General features: G+C 41.5%; 1 protein-coding gene across 4 annotated transcripts in view; it reads left to right on the top strand.

The window, feature by feature from the left end:
• cdh4 (cadherin 4, type 1, R-cadherin (retinal)) overlaps positions 1–27,328 on the top strand; it is a 343,579-nt gene that overhangs the window by 229,006 nt on the left and 87,245 nt on the right. For all 4 annotated transcript variants that reach the window (XM_070549451.1, XM_070549450.1, XM_070549449.1 and 1 more), the window contains one exon: positions 8,644–8,826. In XM_070549451.1, coding sequence (XP_070405552.1) covers positions 8,644–8,826 — 183 coding nt within the window. The remainder of the gene's footprint in view (positions 1–8,643; positions 8,827–27,328) is intronic.

Here is a 27,328-nt window from a genome sequence, read left to right as displayed (position 1 = left end):
CAGTCGACGTGGTCTCGGATCGGGGGCCCCAGTTCACGGCCCGGTTCTGGAAAGCTTTCTGTCGGCTGCTGGGAGCATCGGTCAGTCTATCTTCAGGCTACCACCCGCAGACCAATGGCCAGACGGAGCAGGCTAACCAACAGCTGGGTCGGTACCTTCGTTGTTTTGTCTCGGCTCAACCCTCGCAGTGGCCTAAATACCTCCTCTGGGCGGAGCTGTCCCACAATCTTCAGACCTCATCTGCCACTCGGCTGTCCCCTTTCGAGGTCTGCTATGGCTTCCAGCCCCCGGTCTTTGCCCACCAAGAACCCGAGGTCGCCATTCCGGCAGCGGAAGCCATGGTGAGACGCTGCAAGAGCGCCTGGATCAAAGCACGAGCCTCCATAACCAGAGCTAACACCAGCTATGCTCACCAGCATCTCCGTCGACACCGTCCTGGTCCCTCCTATGCTCCTGGGGACAAGGTCTGGGTGTCCACGGCTGACCTTCGGGTCCGTGCCGGGTCCAAGAAACTCGCCCCTCGGTTCCTCGGCCCATACCCCATCCAAAGGGTCATCAACCCGGTCACGTACCGGTTGCGGCTGCCGGCTACTCTCCGCATCCATCCCACCTTCCATACCTCCCGGCTCAAGCCCTACGTGGAGTCCTCCCTTCTCCCGCCTCCGGCTCCGGCGCCGCCTCCTGCCCGCTTCCTCGACGGTGGGCCTATCTACACCGTCCGGCGCATCCTGGACGCTCGCCGCAGGGGTCGGGGCTGGCAGTATCTGGTGGACTGGAAGGACTATGGCCCCGAGGAACGCTCCTGGGAGCCGGCTCGGTCCATCCTGGACCCTTCCCTGATCTCTGACTTCTGGGTCCGCCGGGGTCGCGCTGGGACTTCTGGAGCCGTCCCTGGACCGGGGGGTCCTGTCAGGACTCAGGTATCTCCCGGCTGACCTTCCGACCACAACTCCCGACATGCCCCTCGTGGGGAGCTCCCAGCGTGCTCCTCGCGGGGATTCCCTCCACGTCACAGCCAAGCAAGGCTATATATGGAAGACGATGTGACCGGCTTCTCATCTCAGTCATCGTTTCTTCCTCACAGAGATACGACCAGAGAAATAATAAAACTGTTAAACGTCTCACCTTGTTCGTCTCCTTCATCCAGTCTGATCAGCCTGACAGTATGTCTTTATTTTGTGCTTGGTGCAAACTGCACAGTTTGATACAGACATGTCAGAAAATCTTTGCCTATTAAAATTCCCTGAAGGGTGAAACATTCAGCATCACCCATAAGTGGCAACCGTTGGAAGGCAGAAAATGTGCCCTCTTTAACATTTTGTCCTCACTGACATCCAGAAGTCAACATTCATTAAACTGTAATGATTTGATACGAAGGGCAGAGAATGTGTGTGTTCAATCATCAGGGCTTGGCTGGAGGGGAGCCTGTTACAGTCTGCCCTGCAGAAGGCTCTGACTCTGTGGGTGAGGTTGTGTGGTCTAATGTTCCATCTCACACCTTCAGGCAGAAGAGCTGCTCAAACAAACAAAAGTCATGACTGCAAAAGTATTGTTCCGCCGTGTAGTTATGCAAGTATTTTTGTAACATGAGTACTACGACAGGAAACCTGCAGTGTTTAACTTTAGGTATGCAGTCCTTAGCTAGCTGTGTGAGCATTAACATGCATTCACATGCTCATGGTTTCTTTATCTTTATTTTTTTTCAAAGGTTTCATCCATTAACATTTATTCGGTACGGCATCCAGAGGCTGACTGCTGCGTGATGTCAGCCCCTCTTTGTCTGTTATGCTTTGCCTGTTTTGTTTGGTGTTTCAGCTGTTGAAGCTGCACATGCTGCATGTTACGTTCTGCTATACAAAGTCATTTCTGGTGAAAGAAAGTCTAAATCTTCTGCACCCACAGTTAGCATCATTTCACCTGTCTTCCCACCTTTAAAATGCCTTTTAATACAGTGGGTTAATAAGTCTTCCCCAGTTCCATAAAAATAAATAAAAAATTAAAAAAAATGTTTTTTTGACACATTTTAGCAAGCCTTTCATTCATAAGAACATTTATTTAAGGTGCTTACAAAGCTGGCTCCAAATTACAAAACAAAAAAATAAATAAATCCTTTTTTTTTCTTTTTGTAAAATGAAGTTCCTCACTCAAGTATTTTATGTGACTAAACAGTTCTTCCTTTTCTAAAATAAAAGCATTTCACACGTGAATCCAACTTTATTTCATATTTATTGTTTAAATTTAAAGTTGAAACCTTTTTTTTACAAAATTGACTCGGTGATGATGATGATGATTGATGATGATGATGATGATGATGATGATGATTGATGATGATGATGATGATGATGATGATGATGATGATGATGATGATGATGATGATGATGATGATTATCGGGAAGGATGCTGCAGTCTCCTTTTGCAGTTTTGGTGAAGAGCTGGACGTCTTTTAGCTGCTCCAACACAGAGTAAAAGGGTCTCAGTCTGACCATTTATATATAAAGCGGCATACATACAAACTTGTAAATTCTTTAAAGAGTAAATATCATCAGTCACTCTGAGTTTCACATGCAGGCAGAACATTAAAATGGTCTGCCCTGCATTATTATCTTTCCTGCATTAGCCACCGATAGAAAATAGATGAAGAAACACACAGATTCGAAAAGCTAGTGACATTTACACCATTAAAAATTTGCCTTTATGGACCCATCTTGCCATGTGACGTTGAAGGCTGTTGTTGATTAAGCATCCAGGAAACAGCACAGCACGTCTCAGATAGTAGAAGCTAACCGTTATCATTAGCAACTCCAAAACACAGCATAACTCCACCAGGCTTGTGTTCTTTGTGGAGATAAAACATCAACGTTGCAGACCAAACGGGGTCGGTGGTAGAGTCACTTTGCTTTTAGCCAATTAGAAGAGAGATGTCCGAATATCAGGAGATAAGGCTCCAAATCCTGCCATCTTCTGCCCACATCTGCTCTGGCTCACTTCTACTTCCAGTAACAGGAGTGCTAGAGATTTTTCCCCACAGAGATTAACCTACAAGGCATTCATTTTTATAGACCACTGCAAGTGTATTGAAAAATAAGTGAAATAGATCTTTAATAAAATTATTTCTTTTGTTGACAAGTTATCTGAAAGTGAGAGCAAGGCCAGCTCATTTCCTCTCCATTCTGATGAGATATACTGATTGTTCAGGTCAAATGTGAGCCAACTAAACTAAACTTACTGAAAAGTATTGTACAGTTGTAAACTTTAAGTGTTGCTCCTGTGCTCTTACACTGATAGAAGAGGCTATGGAGTTGCAGCAGTCTCTCGTTTAGTGTTAACACTATTTTATCGTGTGAACAATATTTAGATCATTAAAATGATCCCAGATTCGGCAGATTGCATCCATCATTTAGAAAATTCCCCAACTTTCCCCCATTTTTCAATTTAATTTCAGTGCCCAACTTTTCCATTCCATCTGCCTTTTTCCACATGATGAAAATCAAAGAGAGCTTATTTTTTATAGTTTGCTTGAAGGACGCACAAAAACGACAATGTCTTTTAGCAGAGTTTGCTTTAGATTTGGATTCTGTCGATGTTTTGTGACTCTGCTGAAGGTTGTCTAAACTGGGGCACTTTCTAGTTTACAAATGTTACCAATCACATTAAACTTTGTGCAGCACAGTGAATTAGTCCCTATTAGCTCCTGTAAACATTACGCGAGCTAAGCTAAGCTAAGCTAAGCTATACTTCTTGTGGTTTTGGTGTGTTTTTCTTAGATATTTGAAGATAGCAGCAACCAAAAGTAGTCTCACCTTTATTTCACTGTGAGATGAAGAACCATGCAGTGATTATGGCTGCTCTATAGAGCTCTTCTTTTTTAGTCGGGTAAACACTTAAAGGTGTAAATCAATATCTGAGTGTATCTTTTAGATTCTTATAACAGGACTAACAAAGAACAACTTCTAATAATCAGCAGCAGCAAAGTTTGGGATGCCCTTTTCTTTTATTTTTTTCTTTTATTTTAGTTCAAAAACAACTCAAACTCCAATTCATTATGCTCAGTCTCAGTCTGTGAAGACAGATTATTTTAAGATAAGGTTGCTGTGTGCAACAACAAACCAGCCTCAGCTCAGAACACACCACGTCTCTCTTCTCTTGCTGTGCTTCACTTTGTTGTGCAGCGCTAGTAGGAGAGAACTAATTTGCTTTTAATAACTGGCTTGATATCTCACAGTTCGGTTTCAGAGGCAGAAATTACAATACTCTGAATGTGCTCCGCTAGATAATTTTAACATTATTTTTTCTGTGTACAATACCACAGCAGCTGAAGAGTCGGCCATCTTTTGGCTGAAAGCCATTTACTCTGTGTTTATGTACTCAGGCTATCGCTCCTCACACAGGTAGGGCCTCTCGTTGAGTGCTCTCCAACTCATGCTGATTTCATGGCTCGGCGGTTTGCCTCTCGGAGCCCATTGGTTATGCACCAATGGATTTGGACTCGACTGGTTTGCGGAACAGGTTTGAGTGTTTATTTGATTTGCATTTTTACGGCGCACTACCCAAGCAACCACTCCTGTTCGTGGTAGATTACAACATAGAGTAGCAGATTGGAAGACTGGACCTTGAGGTCCACTGGCCACTGAAATGGAGCAGCAGTAAAGTAAAGTTGTTGTTTTTTTTTGTCTGTGTGCTCTAACTTTAGGACTCTAAGCTATGAATTCCATCGACAAATTCTGTCGGATAGCTGCAGGCCTCAACAGGCAAACAACTATGAAGATTGCCAACATTCTGAAAGTCGTGTTAAAAAATTTTTTTTCTACATTTTGCTTTTTTTGTAAGAGATCTCACGGGATTCTGATGCTGAAGACTATGCGCTCCGATTTGATTCAGCAAAGGCATTTTCAGTAATAAAGACATTAAAGAAGAAATGCTGCACAGAGATTTGGCATCGAGCACACACACTTATTGTGTGGCCCAGCCTGTTTGCCAGACTGATAACCTCCAGATGTTTGCTCCGGGGCTCAAGGTCTGCAGGCCTTAAGACCACCCCAGCAGTTTGCACCATGCCGGGAGCTAGGAGCTGCCAGCTGGATGTGCCTGACTTTGGGTTCCAGGAGCTCCTGCCACAACAGGGGATACACTAACTGACTTCTTATCTCACATTTAAGCACACACACACACACACACACACACACACACACACACACACACACACACACACACACACACACACACACACACACACACACACACATCAAACAGGGACATGCACAGACAGATACACCCGCGGATACATTTGTGCTTTTAGATTTTTTTATACGTAAGTACACATCCCTCCATCAAGGCCAGCATGTGTGATCTCCCATGTGTGCACAGATACACACACAACAAAAGACAAAATAAAATCCCCATACCATAATAAGCACATGTTGTGGTTTCCCAGAAGCCCAACGAGAGCTTGTTTCATATTTTCCTTCTCTTTGTAATTCTGTTGCTGTCATAATGCCAACAGCATTTCATCTGCTATGCTGTTTGAAAGTGACAGTCACGTGCAGCCGCTACGCAGAAATCATCCACAGGCAGACTCACAGTAAAACATATCTCTCTTTCACGGTCTGTCTTTTTGCACGATTGTCTCTTTTCTTCTTTCTTGATTTCTTTCAAACGAGTGTCGGACCCTGACCGATTAACTATTTCAACCTTGTTATCTTCGGGTCTTGATCAGCAGGCAGATTGTTGTATAGGGAGTCTTTTCATTCATTGTATTTTTGCTGATGGCTGGGATAAAAGATAAGGGCTTTATCAGAGGTGACGTGCACTGAGCATAGATGAGGAAGAACAGCGCAGTGGCACAGCTCTTTATACTGTATGTACTCACTCCAAATGTCAGACATCTTCAGAAGGATTATTCACACCGCTGCCCTTCCAGTTGTTCAAGAGGGTAGTGCACAGGCACAGCAGCTTATGGACCTCTCCGTTGGTCTGTTAGAAGAATCGACATTGGTGCGAGATGGTCTTCTAAATATAAATCTAAGACCATGACTAGGGATGCATTGATACCAAATTTCTTCACATGTGCATATATTTGTCTAACATGGATATGAGTATTAAATAAGTGGACTTCTTCTCACTTAAAATACCTCTAATTTACTAGTCTTGTGTTGGAAATCTCTTGTCGAACTCCAACTTACCATCAAATAGCCTCTCACCACTCTGTGCCCTCTTATGTTAATCCTCTGCAAAAAAACATGTAATAATTAGGTATTGACCTCCGTTTTAATCGGAGATTATTTATGTAGCGCTTTGAAAGTCAAAGGGCAGCCCCTGCATAACTTGCAGCAATGTCATGGAGACCTAAAGCAATGACTTGGAACCAACAATCTTTGTGACCCTTGCATGGATCTGCCAAATAGAGTTGCCTTTGTGTAGGAAACGTGCTGTATAAATAAAGTTGTCTTGTCTTGTCAAGTGATACTTCTGGAGCCTAAGCCTAGTTTATACTTCTCCGTCTGCAGGGATGTTGAGACGCGTAACACCATCATCCATTGAGGCAAGCGTTCTGCCGCAGGTCAAAAGAAGGGAACAAAGATATACCCCAAATTTTAACTGTCTACTCAAATCTACAGAACATGAACCTGTGACTATTCTATCTAATTCATCAACAGCTTATTTCCACACTTCACATTAGAGAAGCACAAAGAACCACAGCAAACCTTTCATTCGTGAAGGGAAGTTGCAGGAGGTATGGGTTTGGAGATAGCCGACCGCTTTAAGAGGTGCAGTAGGAAATGCATGTGTACAACTCAGACACATGTATATAATTGTAAATACACTGTCCTCGATCAGAGACGTGTCTGCAATAGTTTAAAGGACTTTGTTGCAAACTGCCTCAAATTTGAAAAAATCAAGCCTCAGTTTCTATCCTAACTGCACACAGAACCAGCTCTCCGAAAGGCTGTGAGCTGAGCCCACTAATATACTCATTCTATACATTTGTATGCAGACCAGCACATCCCAGCAACACCTTCTTCTTATTTGCTGTCTAAAGAGAACTAGTCTGTACAGGAAGGAGGTACTGAAGCTGACAGCCTGGATCTCCGTGTGACCTTCTGCCCCCTGTGGGGTTCTGTGGGTGCAAAAGAACAACTATTGTCAGAAGCAGATTCCCTTCCAAAGCCATAATTATTAAACTGATTTTTGTGTCATAAAACTAAAATAATCTGCCCCTTATTTTCACTGTTGTGTGTAATACATCATCAGTGACAGGGCGTTGTTAGTTTACTTGGGTCTGTTATATTCTGAGCCATTTTGGGGATTTTTTTTTACATGTTTTTCCCACTCCACCTTAAGACGATGGTTTGATTAATTATATTTTCTAGTCCAGTGGTAGCCAATCTTGGTCCGTTAGTGATGCTCTAAAGCATGTTCTGGTTGTTTCCCTGCTCCAGCACATCTGAATTTAATCAGTGGGTTCCTACGTTGCTGCATCCTGCCTAGCTGAACCCTCAATCCTGGCCGTGCCGAGCACTGCACTTTGCTTTCTCTCCAGTTAACGTGAACAGACTGAGAGTTAAAGCAAAGGATGAAAAATATTCTGTTTTTGCTCGAGCATAGCTTGCAGCCTGCCTCTATCACGGCCAAAGGTGTGACCTGATAGCACAAACTGCTTGCTGACATTTGGCGCCGCAACGTGTCTTCCATTGCTGCGTGCTGTGTGACTGCATCATGTGCTGTGTGTCCAGGTGGGATTAGTGGGAGGATTTTCACTGTGCTTCAGGTGACAAAACGACACGCAGCAAGTGTGTGTGTGTGTGTGTGTGTGTGTGTGTGTGTGTGTGTGTGTGTGTCTGTGTGTGTGTCTGTGTGTGTGTGTGTGTGTACGTGCGCGCGCGCGCTCGGGGCACAGACTCAACAATAGGATTAGGTGGATTACAGCTATACAACCATATTACACATGAGGATAGCAGAGAGGAACGAGGGAAAACGCTCTCTTACACACCCTTCTAACCCTTATTTCACCAGGCAAATGGTGTAGGAACACAATCTTCTCTCTGCAGCTAAAGCTGAGGGCTTCACAGCAGGGGGCCAAGAGGGGGATTGTTTATATCCATACATTCCTACAAAAGGGATGAGCATAGAATTTCTGTAACATGTTCAGAAGCTTCAAAAAAGATGCAAGCAGAGCACAAAGGGAGATGATTTTTGGTCCAAAATCGAACACTGAGGAAAGAGTTTTCATTTTGGCACGAGAACACAACTGCAGGATTCTACATCACCCAAACAAACATGGCATCTCTAACATGTGGAGTAGTCTGAGATGGTCCCACCGTCTCAGGCTGAAGTTATGGATGCATTACAGACCGTTGTGTCCTACGGAGACTTTTGTGACAACAAATGTTGCAGGGTTACCACGTAAAGCTTTCATGGAGTTCTCTCTCTCTCTCTCTCTCTCTCTCTCTCTCTCTCTCTCTCTCTCTCTCTCTCTCTCTCTCTCTCACACACACACACACACACACACACACACACACACACACACACACACACACACACACACACACACACACAGACACACACACAAACACACACACACACACACACAAGAGGATATAATTGTAAATAAATATGCGTGCATAATATGTTTGGCTTTTCCTTCAGATCAGCTTCGAGGAAATGCTGTCAAGAGTGTGGGACCCCCAACCCAGGGTTATCAAGTTTTCTCGAAGACATCAGAGAGGCTCCTCTGCCAATGGGCTGAGGCGACAGAAGAGAGACTGGGTCATCCCTCCCATCAATGTCCCTGAAAACTCCCGAGGACCCTTCCCCCACATGCTTGTCAGAGTGAGTGACAGTATCACTTTATCAAATACCATAAACATATTTTCCTGGAGTGAAATGTTTCCTCAAAAGTTTTTATAAGACTTGCAGTCGCAGAGAAAATAAGAATGAAAGGATTCATTCAAGCTGAGGAAAAGAGTTTGGTTGATACTAATTGTTATTTTATATTCACCAAGACTCCAAAAGACCCAACATTCTGGTGTTTTCTATTACATCTGTAAACACTGGTTCAATGAATACCACCACATTTACTTGTGAACAAAGTCATAATTCTAGCTAACTTCACAACTGGCCTCGGAGCAACAAAACAATAGAGAGAGAGAGCGAGAGAGAGAGAGAGAGAGAGAGAGAGAGAGAGAGAGAGAGAGAGAGAGAGAGAGAGAGAGAGAGAGAGAGAGAGAGAGAGAGAGAGAGAGAGAGAGAGAGAGAGAGAGATGCTGTGATGGAGGAAGCTCACCTTGCATTGTGTTGAGTAAACACTGCTGCACTGCTGAGATGTCCAGTGCTCTGAGTGAAGGAGGGTGGTGCAACAAATCTGAAATAAACTCAGGTGTTTTGAAAATTAACAAAACATTTTTATGATAGATCTGGAAGCTAATGAGAATCTGGAGAGGGTGGTACTGGGATCACATCATCCTTTTCTGCTCACATGGTTAGCTTCTGCTTTTTTGTCAAACCATGAGCAGTAAAGATATTTGTGATTTAACCCATAATATGTGGCACTGCAGTACTGTTGGTTAAATATTATAGATGCATGAATAATTTGTTCAACTTCATTATAGGAAGTCCAGAGACTTGGGCCACTGCCATGTATTTCAGACCCAATTTTTATGGTTGTATGGTATAAGGCCACCAATATTGTTCAACAGTTGGGCATCATTTAATTGATTTTCAACATTTTGATAGATATTTCCAGAGATTAACAGTAAAAACTACACATTGTTTATTTAAGACTGTTAGGCAGCAGTTTGATGCCATCTTTGTTCAGTTTCAGAAGTTGATAATCTTGATTTTTACCTATTAGGGCCGTGATATATTTGCTGTTTAACCTCGCATTGGCGCAGGCAGCAGGCTGCGTCTTTGTTCGCATACTTGTTGCTGCACAGCACTGTACTGATTTCCCTCTTTCCTATTCATTCTCTCTCTTTACATTTTTTAATCACAATTGTCTATTTTTTGCTCATTTGAAATATATTTTTAATCATTTTCTAAATTCTTTTTTATATTTTAACATTTTTTGTTTTTGTGAAGCGCCTCGCGATTTCTATCATGAGAGGCTATAGAGCTCCGGACGTCATGTGACTCAGAGAGTAGACGCCATGTTGGCAGGCAACAAATGTAAACAAAATGAATGGGGTCGGCTTGGATTTTACTCGTCGGAGTTTACTTCACACTTTAAAACTGAAGAAATCATTTTATATAGTCAGAAATTAAATAGACTAAACATCTCTGACCCTTACCGTACCCCTGGGATACTTTTTAAAAATGCCAGAAGCTGTCGGAGAGGACTTCTTACTGGGCCTGGCCAGGGAACGCCTTGGGATTCCCCCGGAGGAGCTGGCCCAAGTGGCTGGGGAGAGGGAGGTCTGGGCCTCTCGACTGACTGCCCCCGCAACCCGACTCCGGATAAGCAGATGAAAATGGATGGATGGACAAATAACATAGATTTACATGTAATAAGTTTAAATAGAGTGCTGTGCTGTTTGAATGTATAAACTGAATGCCAAGACAAATCACTAGATTTTTTTCCGTGAATAAAATAAATATGTCAGGCAGGAGCGTCTCAGGATCTGTGTGAGATCTGTCTCGGTGACACAGATAATAGCAATCCAGAGTGCTTTTTATGTGTGATCTGACAATTGATCAACCATTGCTTAAAAATGAAATACAGCTTAGCCGGTTAATTGCTGTGATCATAAAACACGGAAACGGCAGCATGCAAAACTCACAAGGCAACGTTTTACGTGATGTTTACTTGTTGCTATGAGTAATAAGACAGAAAAAGCCACACCAAAATAAGTTTAGGAAGCCCACTAAGAATCGTAATAAAAGCATTTAAAATAAATACCATACACAGTCAAGGAAACATTGTTTAAATACCTGATATGAAGTGGTCGCTGCATAAGTGAAAACCTTTACTCTCGGGATGCCACAGTTTCATTTTAGCGCGGTCACTAGCACATTTTATTACAATGATCCAATGTTTGCGGCGCTCCGGATCTTGGGGCATCCTGTAGATGGCTCATTCCTTATGCCGTCCGTGTCTGTTCTGCATCCTGGGGCACAACAGGAATCTACCATATTTCCTGTTTGATTGAGTTTTCTGACAATAACAAAGAGTCCAGCTGCGGGCTTCTGCCTGCCAATATGGCGCCGTTTCAATTTGAACTGTTGCATGCCGGGAGAAGTGACGTCAGCTCCCAGAGCTCTATAGAAAAGATCTTTTCTTCTTGTTCTTCTGCATGTAGTACTGGAGGTTACCGCTAGGGGCCGCACTAAACAACTCAGACCGGACAGAGAGCCGGGTTTGTGGGTACAACCAAAACAAAACATGGCATCAATAGAAGAGTTCAGTAACTGCTTATTTTCAATTTCACGGCAGAAAAAAAGACAGCTGCGGTACCAATGGTATGAAAGGCCACTAAACCAGAGACACCGTGAGTGTGTCTCACTCGTTTTGTCAACTCCACCTACTGGTTGCTCGTATATTGCAGTGTTTGGGTGTGTTGCGTTAATTTCGGGGGATGCTCACAAACAACACTTAAAACACGCGTTTCTTTATTAAACAACAAGAATATCATTGCCCTTAAGGATCAACCATGGAGACAGCATAGGAATTATAATAAAAAATAAACAAAACAAAAATGAACGACAGAGCCTAGAATCTGGCCCTGAGGGACACCGTAGCAAAATGGGGATGTAACTGAGGAGAACTAACCTGCGTGGACAGTGAGAGTCTTACCATCTATGCCTGGACCCTATTTTCCACACACAGCTTAAGGCATGAGAGAAAGATCAGAATTAAAAAATGCAAATGAGCTTAAAGGCAAAACAGCAGTGTTCTCAGTTAGAAGAAGAAGAAGAAGAAGAAGAAGAAGAAGAAGAAGAAGAAGAAGAAGAAGAAGAAGAAGAAGACATCTTTTCTATAGCACCTCTCAAGATAAAAATCACAAGGCGCTTCACAAAAACAAAAAATGTAAAAATATAAAAAATAATTTAGAAAATGATTAAAAATATATTTAAAAAATAGACATTTGTGATTAAAAAAATGTTAAGAAAGAGAGAGAGTGAAAAGGAAAGAGGGTAATCAGTGGATTCTGAGGAAGGTGGAATAGGTGGGGAGAACAGAATAAAGAGAGAGTGGTGAAGAAGGTCATACAAAAGCCAGATTGAACAAGTGAGTCTTCAGCTGCTGTTTAAAGGAGACCACTGGGTCCACTGATCTCAGGCTCAGGGGGAGAGAGTTCCAGAGTCTGGGGGCCACAGCAGCAAATGATCTGTCACCTTTTGTCTTTAGCCTGGTGCTGCACAACCAGTAGGCTTTGATCACTGGACCTCAGGGACCTGCTGGGGGTGTAGGGACTAAGAAGAAAACAGTAGATCATAAAAAAATCTTTTAAAATTGTGTTTTTATTGCTGACACAATGAATTAATTAGCTAAAACTTTAGACAAGAAAGACAGTTTAGAAATATTAGAAAAAGAGAGTGGTCAACGTTTTGGGGAATTGGGTTGACTGGATCCAAACTAAAAAAAAAAAACAACAATATAAGAATATCTTTTCCAAGATACCAATAAAATATATATTGTTCTGTGAAATGCTTCTGCTCACATATCTCTCAGTTTATGTCTAATAAAAACAAGCCAAACTTAAAGCAAACTGGAATATAAGAATGTATTAATTAGAGTCCCAAAGATATAAAAAAAATCTGTGACTAGTTTCATATGGAGGCGTTGTTATTTCCTGTCTATTTTAATCTCTCCACACACACTGCCTCTTATCAGTCACCTACACAGACATTCTTTTTGACATGAAGGAACACACACACACACACACACACACACACACACACACACACACACACACACACACACACACACACACACACACACACACACACACACACATTAAGTACCTTATGCCCGTTTGTACACCATGGCTCACACTCCCGGATTACAGAAATCGCTTTTCACCAATGTGTTGGGAAGTGGGCAGATTTTCCACCAAAGCAACACACACACACACACACACACACACACACACACACACACACACACACACACACACACACACACACACACACACACACACACACACACACACACACACAAAGCAGGTTATGGAGTGTCACAGGAGGCATATAAATTGCCCTGACCTGTTGGAGGAATGGAACCTCCTTTTATTCCCTTTTTACGCATCGGGGTGTTGCGTGGTTGGATTAACCAGGGACCTTCTCTGTGTGCCCATGTCCATGCTGAGGCTGGGTTGGTTTCAATGTGGGTTTGTGTCTCTATCAGATTTCCTTTTTTGAGCCGAAAGCAGTGCAGCATGGGATTTGTGGCTCTGAGTGTGTCTGTTTCCGGCTCTTTCTGCAGCATAACTGCGTTCTGTCAAGCAGCCAAGGAGAGACGAGTGTAGTGGGGATTCTGCGCTTTATCTCGTCAGTCTCAGATGTGGCCAAGAACAACTTTTAGAGTTTACACACAGATTTAAAAACACACCATCTCCTGTGCTGAAAAATCGTTGGGGGGTGGGACTCTACTCGTATACCCACATAAACAGGTGCATCAGCTTAAAAAGGGCCAGTTAACTCTCAGAGAATAATCACCGCCTTGGAAATGAAACAAATAACATGTCAAAAGAGATGTGTGGTGGTCTTTACTTTGATTCTGTTGGAGCGCTGCAGAACTTTGACACAGTGCATAATGAGGGGTTAATGTAGCTCTTCTGTGCTAAGATCCTAATTACACAGATAGCTCCATTAACACATGAGGAGCTAAATCCTTCCATTCGCTGCAGGCGAGCTTAATCGTTAGCAATAATCCATATGATTCTGCACTCATCATTTACTCAATATTACATTTAGAGTATAACACATCCACACACACACACACACACACACACACACACACACACACACACACACACACACACACACACACACACACACACACACACACACACACACACGCGCACACATTTACATTGAAAGAAAAAGTGAAAAAAGAGAGGACTTTCACATCAGATGGTTCAAAAATATTTTTATATCATTTGGGGAAACTTGTCTTGTTTCAGCATATAGATCTTATAAATAAATATACTTATTATTGGTTATTAGAATCAGAATCAGAAGTAGCTGTGGTGCTTAGTGCAAAAATAAAGATAAAAATAAATGACAAGTAAATTTAAGAATTATATTAAAAATATATATTTCCTGAAAATCTAAGCTTTGTATGAGATTACATTTGTTTCTAGATTTTGTCGTACTTGATTTCACATTTCACAGGCCACATTTTTGTAGACTTCGGCCTGTTTCGTGTTAATGTTATCATGTCAATGACTATGAATTCCAAAGCTGCAGGACGCAAAACAATCTTTGAAGACATAGTTTCTGCTTTTATAAAATGAGATAAATGGCCACCAGAGTTCCGACTGCAGTCCACCATCACGTGTGGAATTCCCTACGTCGGAAAGTTTACCAAGGTTGAACTGAAAAGTTAATGGAAGGGAAACTGAAGGCAGAACCCAAGGAGAGCTGGCAGGAAATGACTCACAAGAATCCAGGGTTCAGTTGGGTCGATGAAAAAACACCAGAGTTTTCTGCAGAGAGAATCATGTCAACCACTTCCTCAAGTAAAATCAAGTCGGACAAGATCCAGAACTGCCTTTTTGAGACATAAGTGAAGATGTGAAGCAAAAAATGCCCCCACAATGTGGAAATGTTCACACGTTACAGGTTAATAGTCAAAATTGATGACTTAAACATATTAAGGTAAGCACACACACACACACACACACACACACACACACACACACACACACACACACACACACACACACACACACAACACACACACACAGTGCTGCAGGTGGAATGGAATATGTGCAGTTTGGCCGTGATGAAGAACCACAAGTGCAGCCGCTCTGGTGGCATTAGTTTACCATTGTGCTCAAATGGAATATGCATCTGAGCTTTTGCTGTCAAATAATCCAACATGACAGATGCAAGTGTGCTGGAAATGGAGAGGTATGAAAACAGCTTCAGTTCTAAGGTAGAGTAAGGACCATTGAGGCAGGGAGGTGGAAATGGGAAGAAAGCAGGACAGGTTGAGATTGAAAGAAAGAAAAAGGAACATAAAAAATAGAAAGTCTTTAGAGAGTGCTGTAAATCTGAAGGGTGAAGGAGGCCAACATTTGTTTCAGACCATTTGTGGCATTCTCTCCTGCAGCACCTACATTGGGGCCAATGAGGCAAAACTGATGGAAAGCAGTCTGAAAGTGGGAGAGAAAAGATCCTCCTTTAGTTTAACCAGACCTCAAAATGTCAGGTCCACCCCTGACCCACCGCACAGACAAAGAAAAGGACAGTGGAGCAGAAAATAGCCGAGCACCTTTGATCAGGCGTGAGTCAGGAGAAAGACTGAAGGGAAATGTTTGTTTCCTCCTCGCACGACTGTCTACCCTCACGTACACTTAAAGGAAACCGTGATAAAATGTTATTACATCGTTTTATCTCATGTCCACAGATTTGTTTAAAAGAATGAAAGTGCTTCTCGGAGTCATTTACTTTACTGTGTTGTTTTGAATAGCTCATTTTAGCAGTGACAGCACTTAATTTAATTACAGTGCAGCGTTGTCAGAGTGATCGGTGTGTTTGGTGCGATCTTATCAAAGACGATGAGAAAGCACACAAACAAATCGCTGATTTTGTCCATCTTATTCTACTCTTTGATAAAACCTGGGCAGCTAAAATGTGTTATGTACATGTGTGTGTGTGTGCGTGTGTGTGTGCTTTGCAGGTTAGCTCCATTGTCTCGGTGTGATGTCTGTGCTGCAGTTTGCTCAGCAGTAAGATAACACTTTGGCTCATTTACAATCTCATATTGCTCTGACTATTTCATTACAGCTCATAATGACTTTGTAATATGATTTTTGGATCTGCTTGCTTCGTCTGCAGTATTTATTACATCCCCGTGTGCACTGGTACACATTGTGTTTGTTGCGTCTACTCTTTTGCGTTTGTTTTGGTGAATGACAGAGTACATGCTTCCAAATGCACTTCCACACACATTTGGAACATGAGCATATGGGCCAGAACTACATATTATGTGTTTTTAAAACCATTTGATCTATTATCCTATTATTCCTCTCAGCTCCAGATGGGAAACACTTGTAGCGCTTTCATCTCTGAAGGCTGACAGATTCTGTTCAAATATGTCAGAGAATAGGAAATAGAGAATAGAAAATTAAAACTACTTGAATACAACAACCAAAAGTAATGAAGGTCCAGTATAACTACACTAGAAAGGCCCAATGAAACTATTAGATTAACAACTATAATGAAACAATAAAACAACTGGAAAACACAGGAGTCCTTACATAGAGTAGGCAATTTTAAATAAACATGTTTTAAGCCTGGATTTACAATTTGCATTCACAATTTAGTATTTTCATTTTGTTTGAAAGTAAGCACAGTTAATATGAACTTTTTCTTTGGTTGTTGGTCTTCTTGAGTCAGCCCCTAGCTCCTGATGAATGTTGTTTCCTTTGGTCCAACAAAGAGTTGGTGATTCCACGTCTGATGCAAAACCACAGACCCTATCAATCAATAAAACATGCCTCGATGAGGACAGTCTGAGATCCAGAACTAGATCAAGAACGCTCTAAAAGGCCTTTTCTTCCTGCCCCTACAGAATCTAACAGCATAAGTCATGAGTAAAGTTGAGGTCACAGATTTGAAGTCTAACTCAGTATGTCTGTTTAAAGTGGCTCTGAACTTCAATGTCATGCCCCAAATCTTCATGTGTCAGAGAAGCAGCTTAACATTCGGCATCGAGCAGCACACCCAGTTTGTTGACATGTCAACATGGCTTGAATCAGGCTGCCTCCACCCTGCCTCTTGTGCTCCCTGATATAATGCTCAGAATGTAGAGCTTCTTGGTCTGGATCATCCAGAATAGCAGCTTCTTCTCCAGGAATAACATTCTCTTTGATCATCTGCCACATATTTTACTTGATGGTACATGGTGAAGTACTCCAAACACACATTGTGCCAAAGTTCTGCCAGAATCCTCAACTTGGTTCCTACATTTTTAGCCTGCTGGCTGAAGTTTTCAACACTGGCACAAGATTAGAGTTTAAAGTGGGAAACCTTTCTCTTTTATTTTGGTCAGATTACACTTGGAACATGTTCACCACTTATCCTGAAAATAGGATTACTTTTAGTGCAAAGTTTTAGACACTAACTCTGCTACAAACTGTCATAATGTCTTTAAGTCTTGAAGCTTAAATTTTTCTCATGAAGAGTTTTAAGATTTATATTTAAACACGTGCTCTGTAAATAAGAACGATAACTTTTAAATAAGTTTTTCTTTTTCCTATCTTAGTTACCATATTTTTTATTTATATGCCATATTTTTCATTAAGCATATGATATTTTCGTATCTTGACACATCCAACTGGAGTGTTTGCGGTTTTTGTTTTATAAGAGATATTTCAGGATGATTTACTGATGCCACATTTGGAAATTTTTTTATTTTTTTATTTATTTTTATCCTAGTCTCATGTTTAGTCTAGTCTAGTTAAGATGGTTCACATGCCAGGATAATCATGCAGATTGTTTTGATCAACCCCTTCCAAGAAGCACAAGGTTGCAAACAATTACCCGGCTCCAAAGGTAATCATATTAGATAATCTTACCTTGTGTGGTGTGTTAAGAGTGCTCTGGTGTGCTCAGACGGACATCAGGAGTGCTCCGATCAGAGATCCAGGCTTTCAAATGTGTTTGTTTGTCTTGGTTCAATTTTGGGAGACAAAAAGAACGTGCTGCCTGTTGAATGTGACGTGTAGCCAATCAGAATGTGTGGTGAAGGAAGCGCAGAGCATGCTCCTCATGTTTGTGTACTTCAAAGTCAAGTTTTGTTGTGCGAGAGAGGAGAATGTCCTTGAGTGGTTTAGTTGTACAGTGTGTAGTATTAGTCAAGTTGCTGCATACCACACACAGTTGGACCAAAACTGGTTTAATCATGATTTGTTGTATCTCCATGTTTTATCTCATGCTTTGAGAATCAACCTACAATTTAAAATGTGGATGTGTGAACCAGGTTTAAGCTCAGTTTCTGTCACCAAATCTCGAGTGACACCTCCTCAGTCTGAGGCAGTGGTAAATAGCTGGACTAATGTTGTGAATTCAAACATAACTATTAATGGGATATTTCACCCATTTTAATTTAAAGGGGAACTAAGTAGTTTTGGCTTGCTTTTAGCACCCCCTAGTGTCTGTTTGCAGAACCAAAAACAGAACTTATCTCCTTTCAGTGTGTTCGTCTTTTTACCACCTTAATCCTGCAGCTGAAATGTCTCCCCAGCCTTCGTTAGTGTCTACAGGAGGGATTCATACTAAACGAAACAAATCAGCTGTGTTCATGATCTAAAACAGGGGTATTCAATTCCAGTCCTAGACGTCCGGTATCCAGCATGTTTTAGTTTTAACTCTGTTTCAGCACACCTGGTTTCAATCAGCAGGTGATTAACAGGCTCCTACAGAGCGTGATGAGCTGCTGCACAGGTGAATCAAGTGTGTTGAATCAGAGAAACCACCAGAATGGGCTGGATACCGGACCTCCAGGACCGGAAGTGAATACTCCTGATCTAAAACATGCAGGAAGTGTGCTGGAAGCAGACTGCAACACCTGGTATGTCAGCTCCATTTTTTTTATGAATCCCAACAGAGCAGCCTGCCAGTCTCAAGTTGCAAGTGGAACATTCTGGCCACAGGGGGTGATTGGGGCTGGGTGGCCTTTCCTTTCATTAGCCCTGTAAAGGGTCATTTTAGCACACACTGACTCAAGAAAAGTATTTAAAAATATGAAAACGTTACAAAGGATCCCTTAAAATGTTTTTGTTTTTGACTGTCAGAATGTAAGTGTTTAGAAAACCAATGTCTCCAAAGCTCCTGAAGGTTAACTGATAAATGTTTCTTCACAATTTAAAAGTTGGATACTCTACTCTTTTGGTTTGAATTGGGAAAACTCAGTGGATGGGAGGTAAGATGTCTTCAAAGACATAAATTAGTCTTGTTTCCCTTTTTCTGAACCTACCATGATTACCTGCACACACAGGGTGAAGAGCTCACCTCAGAGGACATTGGGCTCTGTGACAATTTTAGAAATCTTCTATATTTGTGTTTAAACAGAAGTGTTTTGTTTGCCTGAGGGTGTGAAGGCCCGTGTGTGAAGGTGTGTGTCTCTGTTCTGTGTGTGGATACTCGTAAACATGTGAAAGAGGATGTTGTGTGCCTGATTTTCACTCTCAGCGTTCCCAGTCGGACAATTAGAAGGTGACAGTCCCATTAGAGGCGACTCAGTAGTACAAAGGCTGCGTGCTGTTGTGAGTGACGCAAAGCCCAGCCACTCACTAAATGACTGTCAGGCTGCCCTCGCCCACTCTGACCCCTCTGGCGGCCTCCCTCTGAGCCTCTCCAGGTCCCCACTGGACGCTCATTGGCAGCCTTGGCAGCTCCCTTAGCAAAGCATGGTCCTCCTTTCAAGCCCAGTCTCTAACTGATTGGTTGGACGGTGCTCGCCTTAGGCATGCCAGAAGGACTTTAAACTGGCCTCGGGGTGCAGCTGATTGGCTGGGCTGTCACAGCCGCATGTCTCCTGTGGGAGCCGGCGACAGAAGCTCGGGTCGAGAAAAGCCATTTGACAATAGAAGTAGGTGGAAAGAAAAAGCACAAGACTGGCAAAGTGCTCCTCGCTGCGTTCTCACATTATTTAACCGTTTCTACTGTCTGTGCCTTTTTAAGCTTTGTTTTCCCCCTATAGTGAGCCTTCCAGCAGCCAACCATGTCTTCACTTATAATTATCTTGTGGGTTGTTTCTTCTATTTACCTACTGTCCTTATTTGGTGAAGCCTTGCATAAAGTGGACCAATTTAACTAGCTTAATCTCTCCAGGGGTCGGTGGTCTGTTTGGGCGGATAAGAGACGTACCTAGGCCTCTGCCTTCTTCACTCCCATTGCATATTCAGGGAAGGTGGCTTTTTTATAGGTGACATAGAACGGCTGTATTTGCTCTCTTCTTCTCCCTTGCTGTGACTCAGGGAATTAATGCCATTGTTAATGCAGAGAGACCGCTGGTACATCTCAGCAGATTTTTGCCTCATGCAAAGCTCATCTAAATTGTCTGGTCTAATGCAATAATTGGGTTTGTGAGTCACTTCTTAGCTTCCATTAATATTTGTTCTCGCTCTAATTGCCTTTTTTCCATTCCCTACATTTCACTGCGGTGTCTGGATAATGGTCTGTGGTCGAGCAGTGATGTGTGCTTCGTGTGTGCTCATGAGAGAAGAATTTGATAAATTTTAGTTTTTTTGGTCTGGTAAAACTTTAAAATGTTTAGTTTAACAGACTTTCCCTGGTTTTTATAGGATTTGATGATTAGTGTTTACGTCTAGAAACAGAAAATCAGAAGTGTTTGCAGTCCAAATTTCAGGAGTTGTCCCAAAAAATTCAAGGGGGGGCGATAGGGCAGAACGATATCCCGATGTTTTAGGCGTGACTCACGTGGCAGCTTTTTTAAATTGTCTCACACTTTTCAAAACACGAGAGACGTACGTGTGGTATCCAGCCACATGGCACAAACTACACACAAGCCAACTACACCTGAACATTTCCTGTTAGCAAAATCTCTCGTGATCTAAAAGGCGTCACAGCTGGTAACATTAATGAGTGAGTCATGTAATCACAATAAACACACACTAAAGTGGCCAGCATAAGTGTGCGTAATACCAAAATGGAATGATCCTTAAACACGCTGTTCTCACTCTTTCTGTCCTTCACCAAACCTGACCAAACCCTACTCAGAAGAACCAAGGAACTTCCTGCCTTTTTTCTCTTTTGAGCGAACTGCGTGATGTTTGATTCTAACATTAAGAGTCTTGCTTCTGGCATTGAGAATGCTTTAAGACATATTCCTTCACTAAAAGTATCTGCTTTTTAGAGCTTTCCTGTAGGCTTCTATTTCTTCACACTTTTAACTGGCTTTCTTTTAATCCTTACAGAACACATTAAAATAGTTTTTTTTCTGCAGAAAGGAAGAAAACAATACATCAGTCCCTCAAAGATCCTCTCAGATCGTTTTCCTGAAATTATCAAGAAAAAGGGGAAAAAAGTTGTTCTCTATTATCTTTAAATTTGGCCCCACTTCACAGAAACATGACCCCGGGAAACCTGAGGAACTCAAGGGATTCAATTCACTTGACCACATTGGAAAATGGAGAAGAATGGCTGAATAACAGCATCAGTATCAGAGCAGACAACGCGTCCTCAGGTGGTGACTCCAACGCTCGCTTGTATTGATGGGACTCTCGCTGTTGTCCTCCCGCTGGGAGGAACGGGAGAAGCGGTTCAGGGGAGAAGAGGCAGAAACAAGCTGATAGGGAAGCACAAACACTCTGAGTGGATGGGAGAGGAGACTAAATGAAAAGGGGGGAGGGGGGGTAAAATATGAGCCAAACATAACCCAGAAGTGTGTGGAGCCGCTTCAGTTTCCGATCCAAAGCAGCCTGCCTCTGTGCTGTTCTTTATAAGGATGAGGGATAACTGTGTGCGACGCTGGCTGTCACCGGCTCTCACTTGAGAGATATTAAATCTAAGCTCTCCACAGTTTCTCTCACAGGCCGCCTTACAGCATGTGACTATTTTTAAAATTGTCATTCCTTTCTCATGAGTTTTCTAAAACTGACAGCTTTTACCCCCAGTTAGAGCCAAACTCACGCGTCAAAGGTTCTGTGTGTGTGTGTGTGTGTGTGTGTGTGTGTGTGTGTGTGTGTGTGTGTGTGTTTTGCAGAAATCTGCAGAAGTTTGAAGGCTTGCAAAGAAAAAAAAATCCATGTCCCACATTTCTCCTAATTGGAAACTTTGTTTCCAATTTGTCATCCGATCTCCCTCACTACTTTCATCCTCCGATTTCTTATTTCCTCATGTGTCTTTTTGCAGTTTTTTCTTTTTTTTATTTTTGTATGGATGCCCTATCAAACTATTTGAATTCCTCGTCTCCCATCAAAACACATCAGCTTTGAAGAGTGAGAAGCACGCAGCAGGAGGGATCAAAGCAATGCAAAACTGAAATTTAAGAGCAAGTTAAAAAGCATGTAGTTTTGCCTTTTCCCTCATGTTCAACAAAGAGAAAACAGACACCGTATAACAGCAGGGGGAGATGAGACGTTATCAAACAGGATGTTTGTGTAGTTCATCTAGGCACTGATGCTCTTGATAATGCTGTTTAACATAGCAGTTCACCCGTTTACAGTAAGTCATTCAGCGTCCCCGTGAGTGTGGAGGTTTGTAGTGAGATTGGAATATTTAACCCAGCAGCGACTCTGAAGTCAGACGGTTGAAGCTGTGGAAATCAGCTGTCTGTTCGGCGTGACGATGTCATTTTCTTTCTTTAAAGGCACTCACCAAGGCGCCACACTGGCTATGAATCTGCTATTCAGATAATAAATAAATAACTGGAAGCATATTTTTAAAACCATTAAAATGATGCCAGCTATTCCCCAAGACAGGCTGCAGTGTGAAAACGAGCAAACAGAAATTAGACACATGAGTTTGTAGCTGAAATGAGTGGAATTCACACTTCTTGGGGGAATTTGAAGTCAAGCTGTTTCATTAAGACTATCGGGGATCAAATTAGATTTGTAATTGCTAAAAACTTGTTTTGCAATGACTATCTTCCCACATAAAACCACATGATTTTCTTCAGCTCCAAGAACAGAGCAAATTGATCAGTGTTCTCAGGCAACAGAAATCGTAGACTGAACCCTGCTCATTGTTTGTTTTTATGGCTGCATCATATGAGGAAAACCACAACAATGTTGTTGAGTGTAGAATATTTTCCTCACAGCCCTGATCATCTAATCCCATGACAGCATCTATGCGTTAAACATATTATCGGTGCATAGATTGCTAATTTGTGGCACTTGGAGCGCTTCGTGTTCAAGAATTAATTTTCAGATTTAAATGTACACACTGACATGTTGTGATTTTGTGAGAATATTAAACATTGTTCAAATGACCACACATTATCTGTAATCTTCATGCCACAGTTTTAACATGAGATGTCAGTGCTGATGCATTTTATGATTGTTTTGGCGTAGTCTTGAAAAATACTTTATTCACAAATTCTCATGATTTGCAAGATCTTGTGGAAACTCTGAACTCAGCACATGTGCAGAGCATATACATACATACATGCAAATGTATGTATGTATATAGTATAGTGTACTATATACATATGCATACATACATACATACATACATGCCTATGTATTTACATATATAGTATAGTGTACTATATACATATACATACATACATACATGCCTATGTATTTACATATATAGTATAGTGTACTATATACATATACATACATACATACATACATGCCTATGTATTTACATATATAGTATAGTGTACTATATACATATACATACATACATACATGCCTATGTATTTACATATATAGTATAGTGTACTATATACATATACATACATACATACATACATGCCTATGTATTTACATATATAGTATAGTGTACTATATACATATACATACATACATACATACATACATGCCTATGTATTTACATATATAGTATAGTGTACTATATACATATACATACATACATACATACATACATGCCTATGTATTTACATATATAGTATAGTGTACTATATACATAGACATACATACATACATACATGCCTATGTATTTACTTATATAGTATAGTGTACTATATACATAGACATACATACATACATACATGCCTATGTATTTACATATATAGTATAGTGTACTATATACATATACATACATACATACATACATGCCTAAGTATTTACATATATAGTATAGTGTACTATATACATATACATACATACATACATGCCTATGTATTTACATATATAGTATAGTGTACTATATACATATACATACATACATATATACATGCATGCAAACATGTTTGTATGCATATTGGAGCAGCAAGTAGCTCAAGAGGTACAGTGGGTTGTCCGGTAATCGAAAGGTTGCAGGTTTGATCCCGGCTCTGACCAGAGAAAGCTGCTGTTGTGTTCTTGGGCAAGATACTTAACCCACCTTGCCTGCTGGTGGTGGTCGGAGGGACCGGTGGTGCCAGTGCTCGGCAGGCCTCGCCTCTGTCACTGCGCCCCAGGGCAGCATGTTAATAGGTGGATGACTGATTTAGTTGTGAAGCGCCTTGGGGGGTTGTGTAACCCTAAGAAGGCGCTATATGCAGGCCATTTACCATGTATGTATGTACATAGGCTTTCCATTTCTGTATACCTGCATGCATGCATGCAATTCTCTAAATCAGAGGTACCCTATCCGAGTCATGGCATGTGGCCTGGTGAGTGTGTGTGCTTGGTTGTCCTGTGTGTCTCTGTGTTGTCCGGCATGTTTTAGTTGCTTTCCTGCTCAAACACACCTGATTCAATAGTTGAGTAACCTGTTCAGCAGGTCATCAAGCTCTTCTCTTCAGCTGCATTGGAGCAGGAAAACAATTAAAGCCTGGCTCACACTGCAGGTTAATCGTGGCAATTTTTAACCAGCTCTGCCCTTCCGACAACTGGAAAGATGTACGTGATTACAACATATCTCTTAAGATAATCCTACCTTGTGCTGTGTGTTACGGGCGCTCTCATCCACTCATCCAAAGTGTGCTGTCTGTTGAATGCAACATCGAGCAAATCAGAAAGCAAGGTGATGGAAGTGCAAGGCATGTTTCTCTGCCATGTTTGTTTGCTTAAATGACATTTTATCTCACAAGATTCCTCATCTGGGGCTGCACAGTGGATCAGTGGCTAGTGCTGTTGCCATGCAGAAAGAAGGTATTTGCTTCAAATCCCAACCTGGTGTCTTTCTGCATGAAGTTTACATGTTCTCCCTGTGCACATGTGGGTTCTCTCCGGTTAATCTGGCTTCCTCTCACCGTTCCAAAATATGATTGTTAGGTTGATTGGTTTCTCTCAATTGTCCTTAGGTGTGAGTTTGTGTGCTTGGTTGTCCTGTGTGTCTCTGTGTTTCCCTGCGATGGACTGGTAACCTGTACAGGGTGCACCCCGCCTGTTTGCCCAGACTGCTGGAGATAGGCGCCAGCAACAAAACTTAGACAGACAAAGCTGCCATACAAGCAGTGAAGGGCTGCTATGGGACTTCAGTTATCCAAACAGGAAATCAGTGAGTAGGAAATGTATTTTTTTCCACAAGTGATGATGTTTTACGAAGTATCTTTGGACCTCATAGCTGGTGTAAAATATCAGAGGGTTATGTGTAATACACCACTTATGTCTTTAGTTGTCTCTCTGTCACTTGCTGACTTTCTGGCACAGAAGTTTAGCCTTCTCATGGGGTAGAAGTGTTGTGACAAAGTAAGTTTCAAATGACACTGTTTTTGATCACTCGAAGCTAATATCAAATTAAAATGTCCCATTTATTAATAGCATGGTTTTCAGTTCTCTGATCAAAAAGCAAACCAAACTGGTTCCTTGTCACCACTGAACAACTACTCAGTCTTCTGAAGTCATAAGCTTGCGTGCATAATGTGTTCCAGAGTGAGTTTACAACAGAGAAACACTATATGAACCAGTCCGTGTGTGGGTTCCTATTAAAGACACTGAGATACTTGGCAGATGCTGTCCCAATTATGTTAGACAGCTCAGTCACAGCATATCTGTACCCTGGTTGGCAAATTTGCTTCCTAGAATGCATCTCACCATGGAAATGCCATTACCTTGGTTTAGTAGCCTGAAACTTACTCTATCCTTCACAGCAAACTGTAATAAATGCTATGTCGTAGGTGTTTTAATGTCTGACTTGTAGTGGCAACAGTGACATTTACTCCCACCAAGCAGTATAAATAGACGACACTGTGCTGTTTTTCACTCCGTCTGCTCTTTTTTTTACACATTTAATATTGAAACCCGCGTTGTCCTTATTGGATGAGGACGAGGAGAAAGAAAAAGGTTACTGCCGCAAGATCACAGTTACAAATAAAGTTTCAGAAAACTAAATGATATCATATCATATCATACCATGATGGAAAAAATAGAAAGAAGCCTGAGTTTAAAAGAGTTTTTGCACGAACAACATTAAAGCAAATGTGTATTTCAAATGGAGTCAAATTATGGAATAATCTGGATTATGACCTGAAAAAATGCTTAACTAACGATCAATTTAAGAGAATATATAAAGAAAAAAATCATAGAATCCTATGATTGATAAGTAAATATTGAATAAGTATGTTGATAAGTTTTATGTTTATGTTTATGTATTTAGCAGACGCTTTTGTCCAAAGCGACTTACAAGTGATAATCGGCATATTGCCCTTGAGGCTAACAACAACAATAACAACAACGACTTGACATCAATCATGGAGAGGAGGGAACAAGGAGTGGACAGTAGAGAGGGGGATGGGTGCAGGGAGGGTGCTAGTTTATTGTGATTGTGTTTACAAAGATAAAGGTAGTTCTACACTTGGTTTGTGTATAAGGCCATTCTGTAAATTATATTGTATGAAGTAGAAAGGGGTAGGTCATACAAGACTTCTTCTTCCTCCCCCTTTTGTCACTTAGGAGGCTGTTGATGATTGTATTTTGCATTGATGATGAATGAAACTGCTGAGTGAGAAAATAAATTAACAATTAACCATATCATATCATATATCATATATCATATCATATCATATCATATCATATATCATATCATATCATATCATATATCATATCCTATCCTATCAGAATGACTAAAACAATGAATAAAACTTAAACATCACACTAAAAAGGTAAAAAGTGTGAGTAGGTAAGGCAACACAAGATAAAAGACAAATGGCAACAGGTCCTAAATCGTGTCAGCTAAATGATAAAAATAGGCCTTCAGCACCGACTTAAACCGATTTAGTGACGGGGCCTGTTGTACATGAAGGGAGAGCATATTTCAGAGTTTGGAGGCAGCAATTGAGAAGGCCCGCTTCTCACAAGATTTGCAATGCATCTTCAGAATGCACAAGAGAAGACGATCTGCCGATCAGATATTTGGAAGGGACGTAGGGTTTACTTAATATAAAACCACAGTCTACTTAAAGATTTGTTTCAAAAACTGCAAAAAATGTTTCCAAAGACAACATGTGGAATTGCCCTCCTGGATGTAGTGTAGGTGACACTTATAAACCTGCCTAACCTATAGTGGGCACTTGAGCAGCCCTATG

This window comes from Nothobranchius furzeri, chromosome 3, assembly GCF_043380555.1.
Source record: "Nothobranchius furzeri strain GRZ-AD chromosome 3, NfurGRZ-RIMD1, whole genome shotgun sequence".
Taxonomy (NCBI): domain Eukaryota; kingdom Metazoa; phylum Chordata; class Actinopteri; order Cyprinodontiformes; family Nothobranchiidae; genus Nothobranchius; species Nothobranchius furzeri.
The sequence above is the reverse complement of the archived record's forward strand: the minus strand, read 5'-3'. Positions and strand labels throughout refer to the sequence as shown.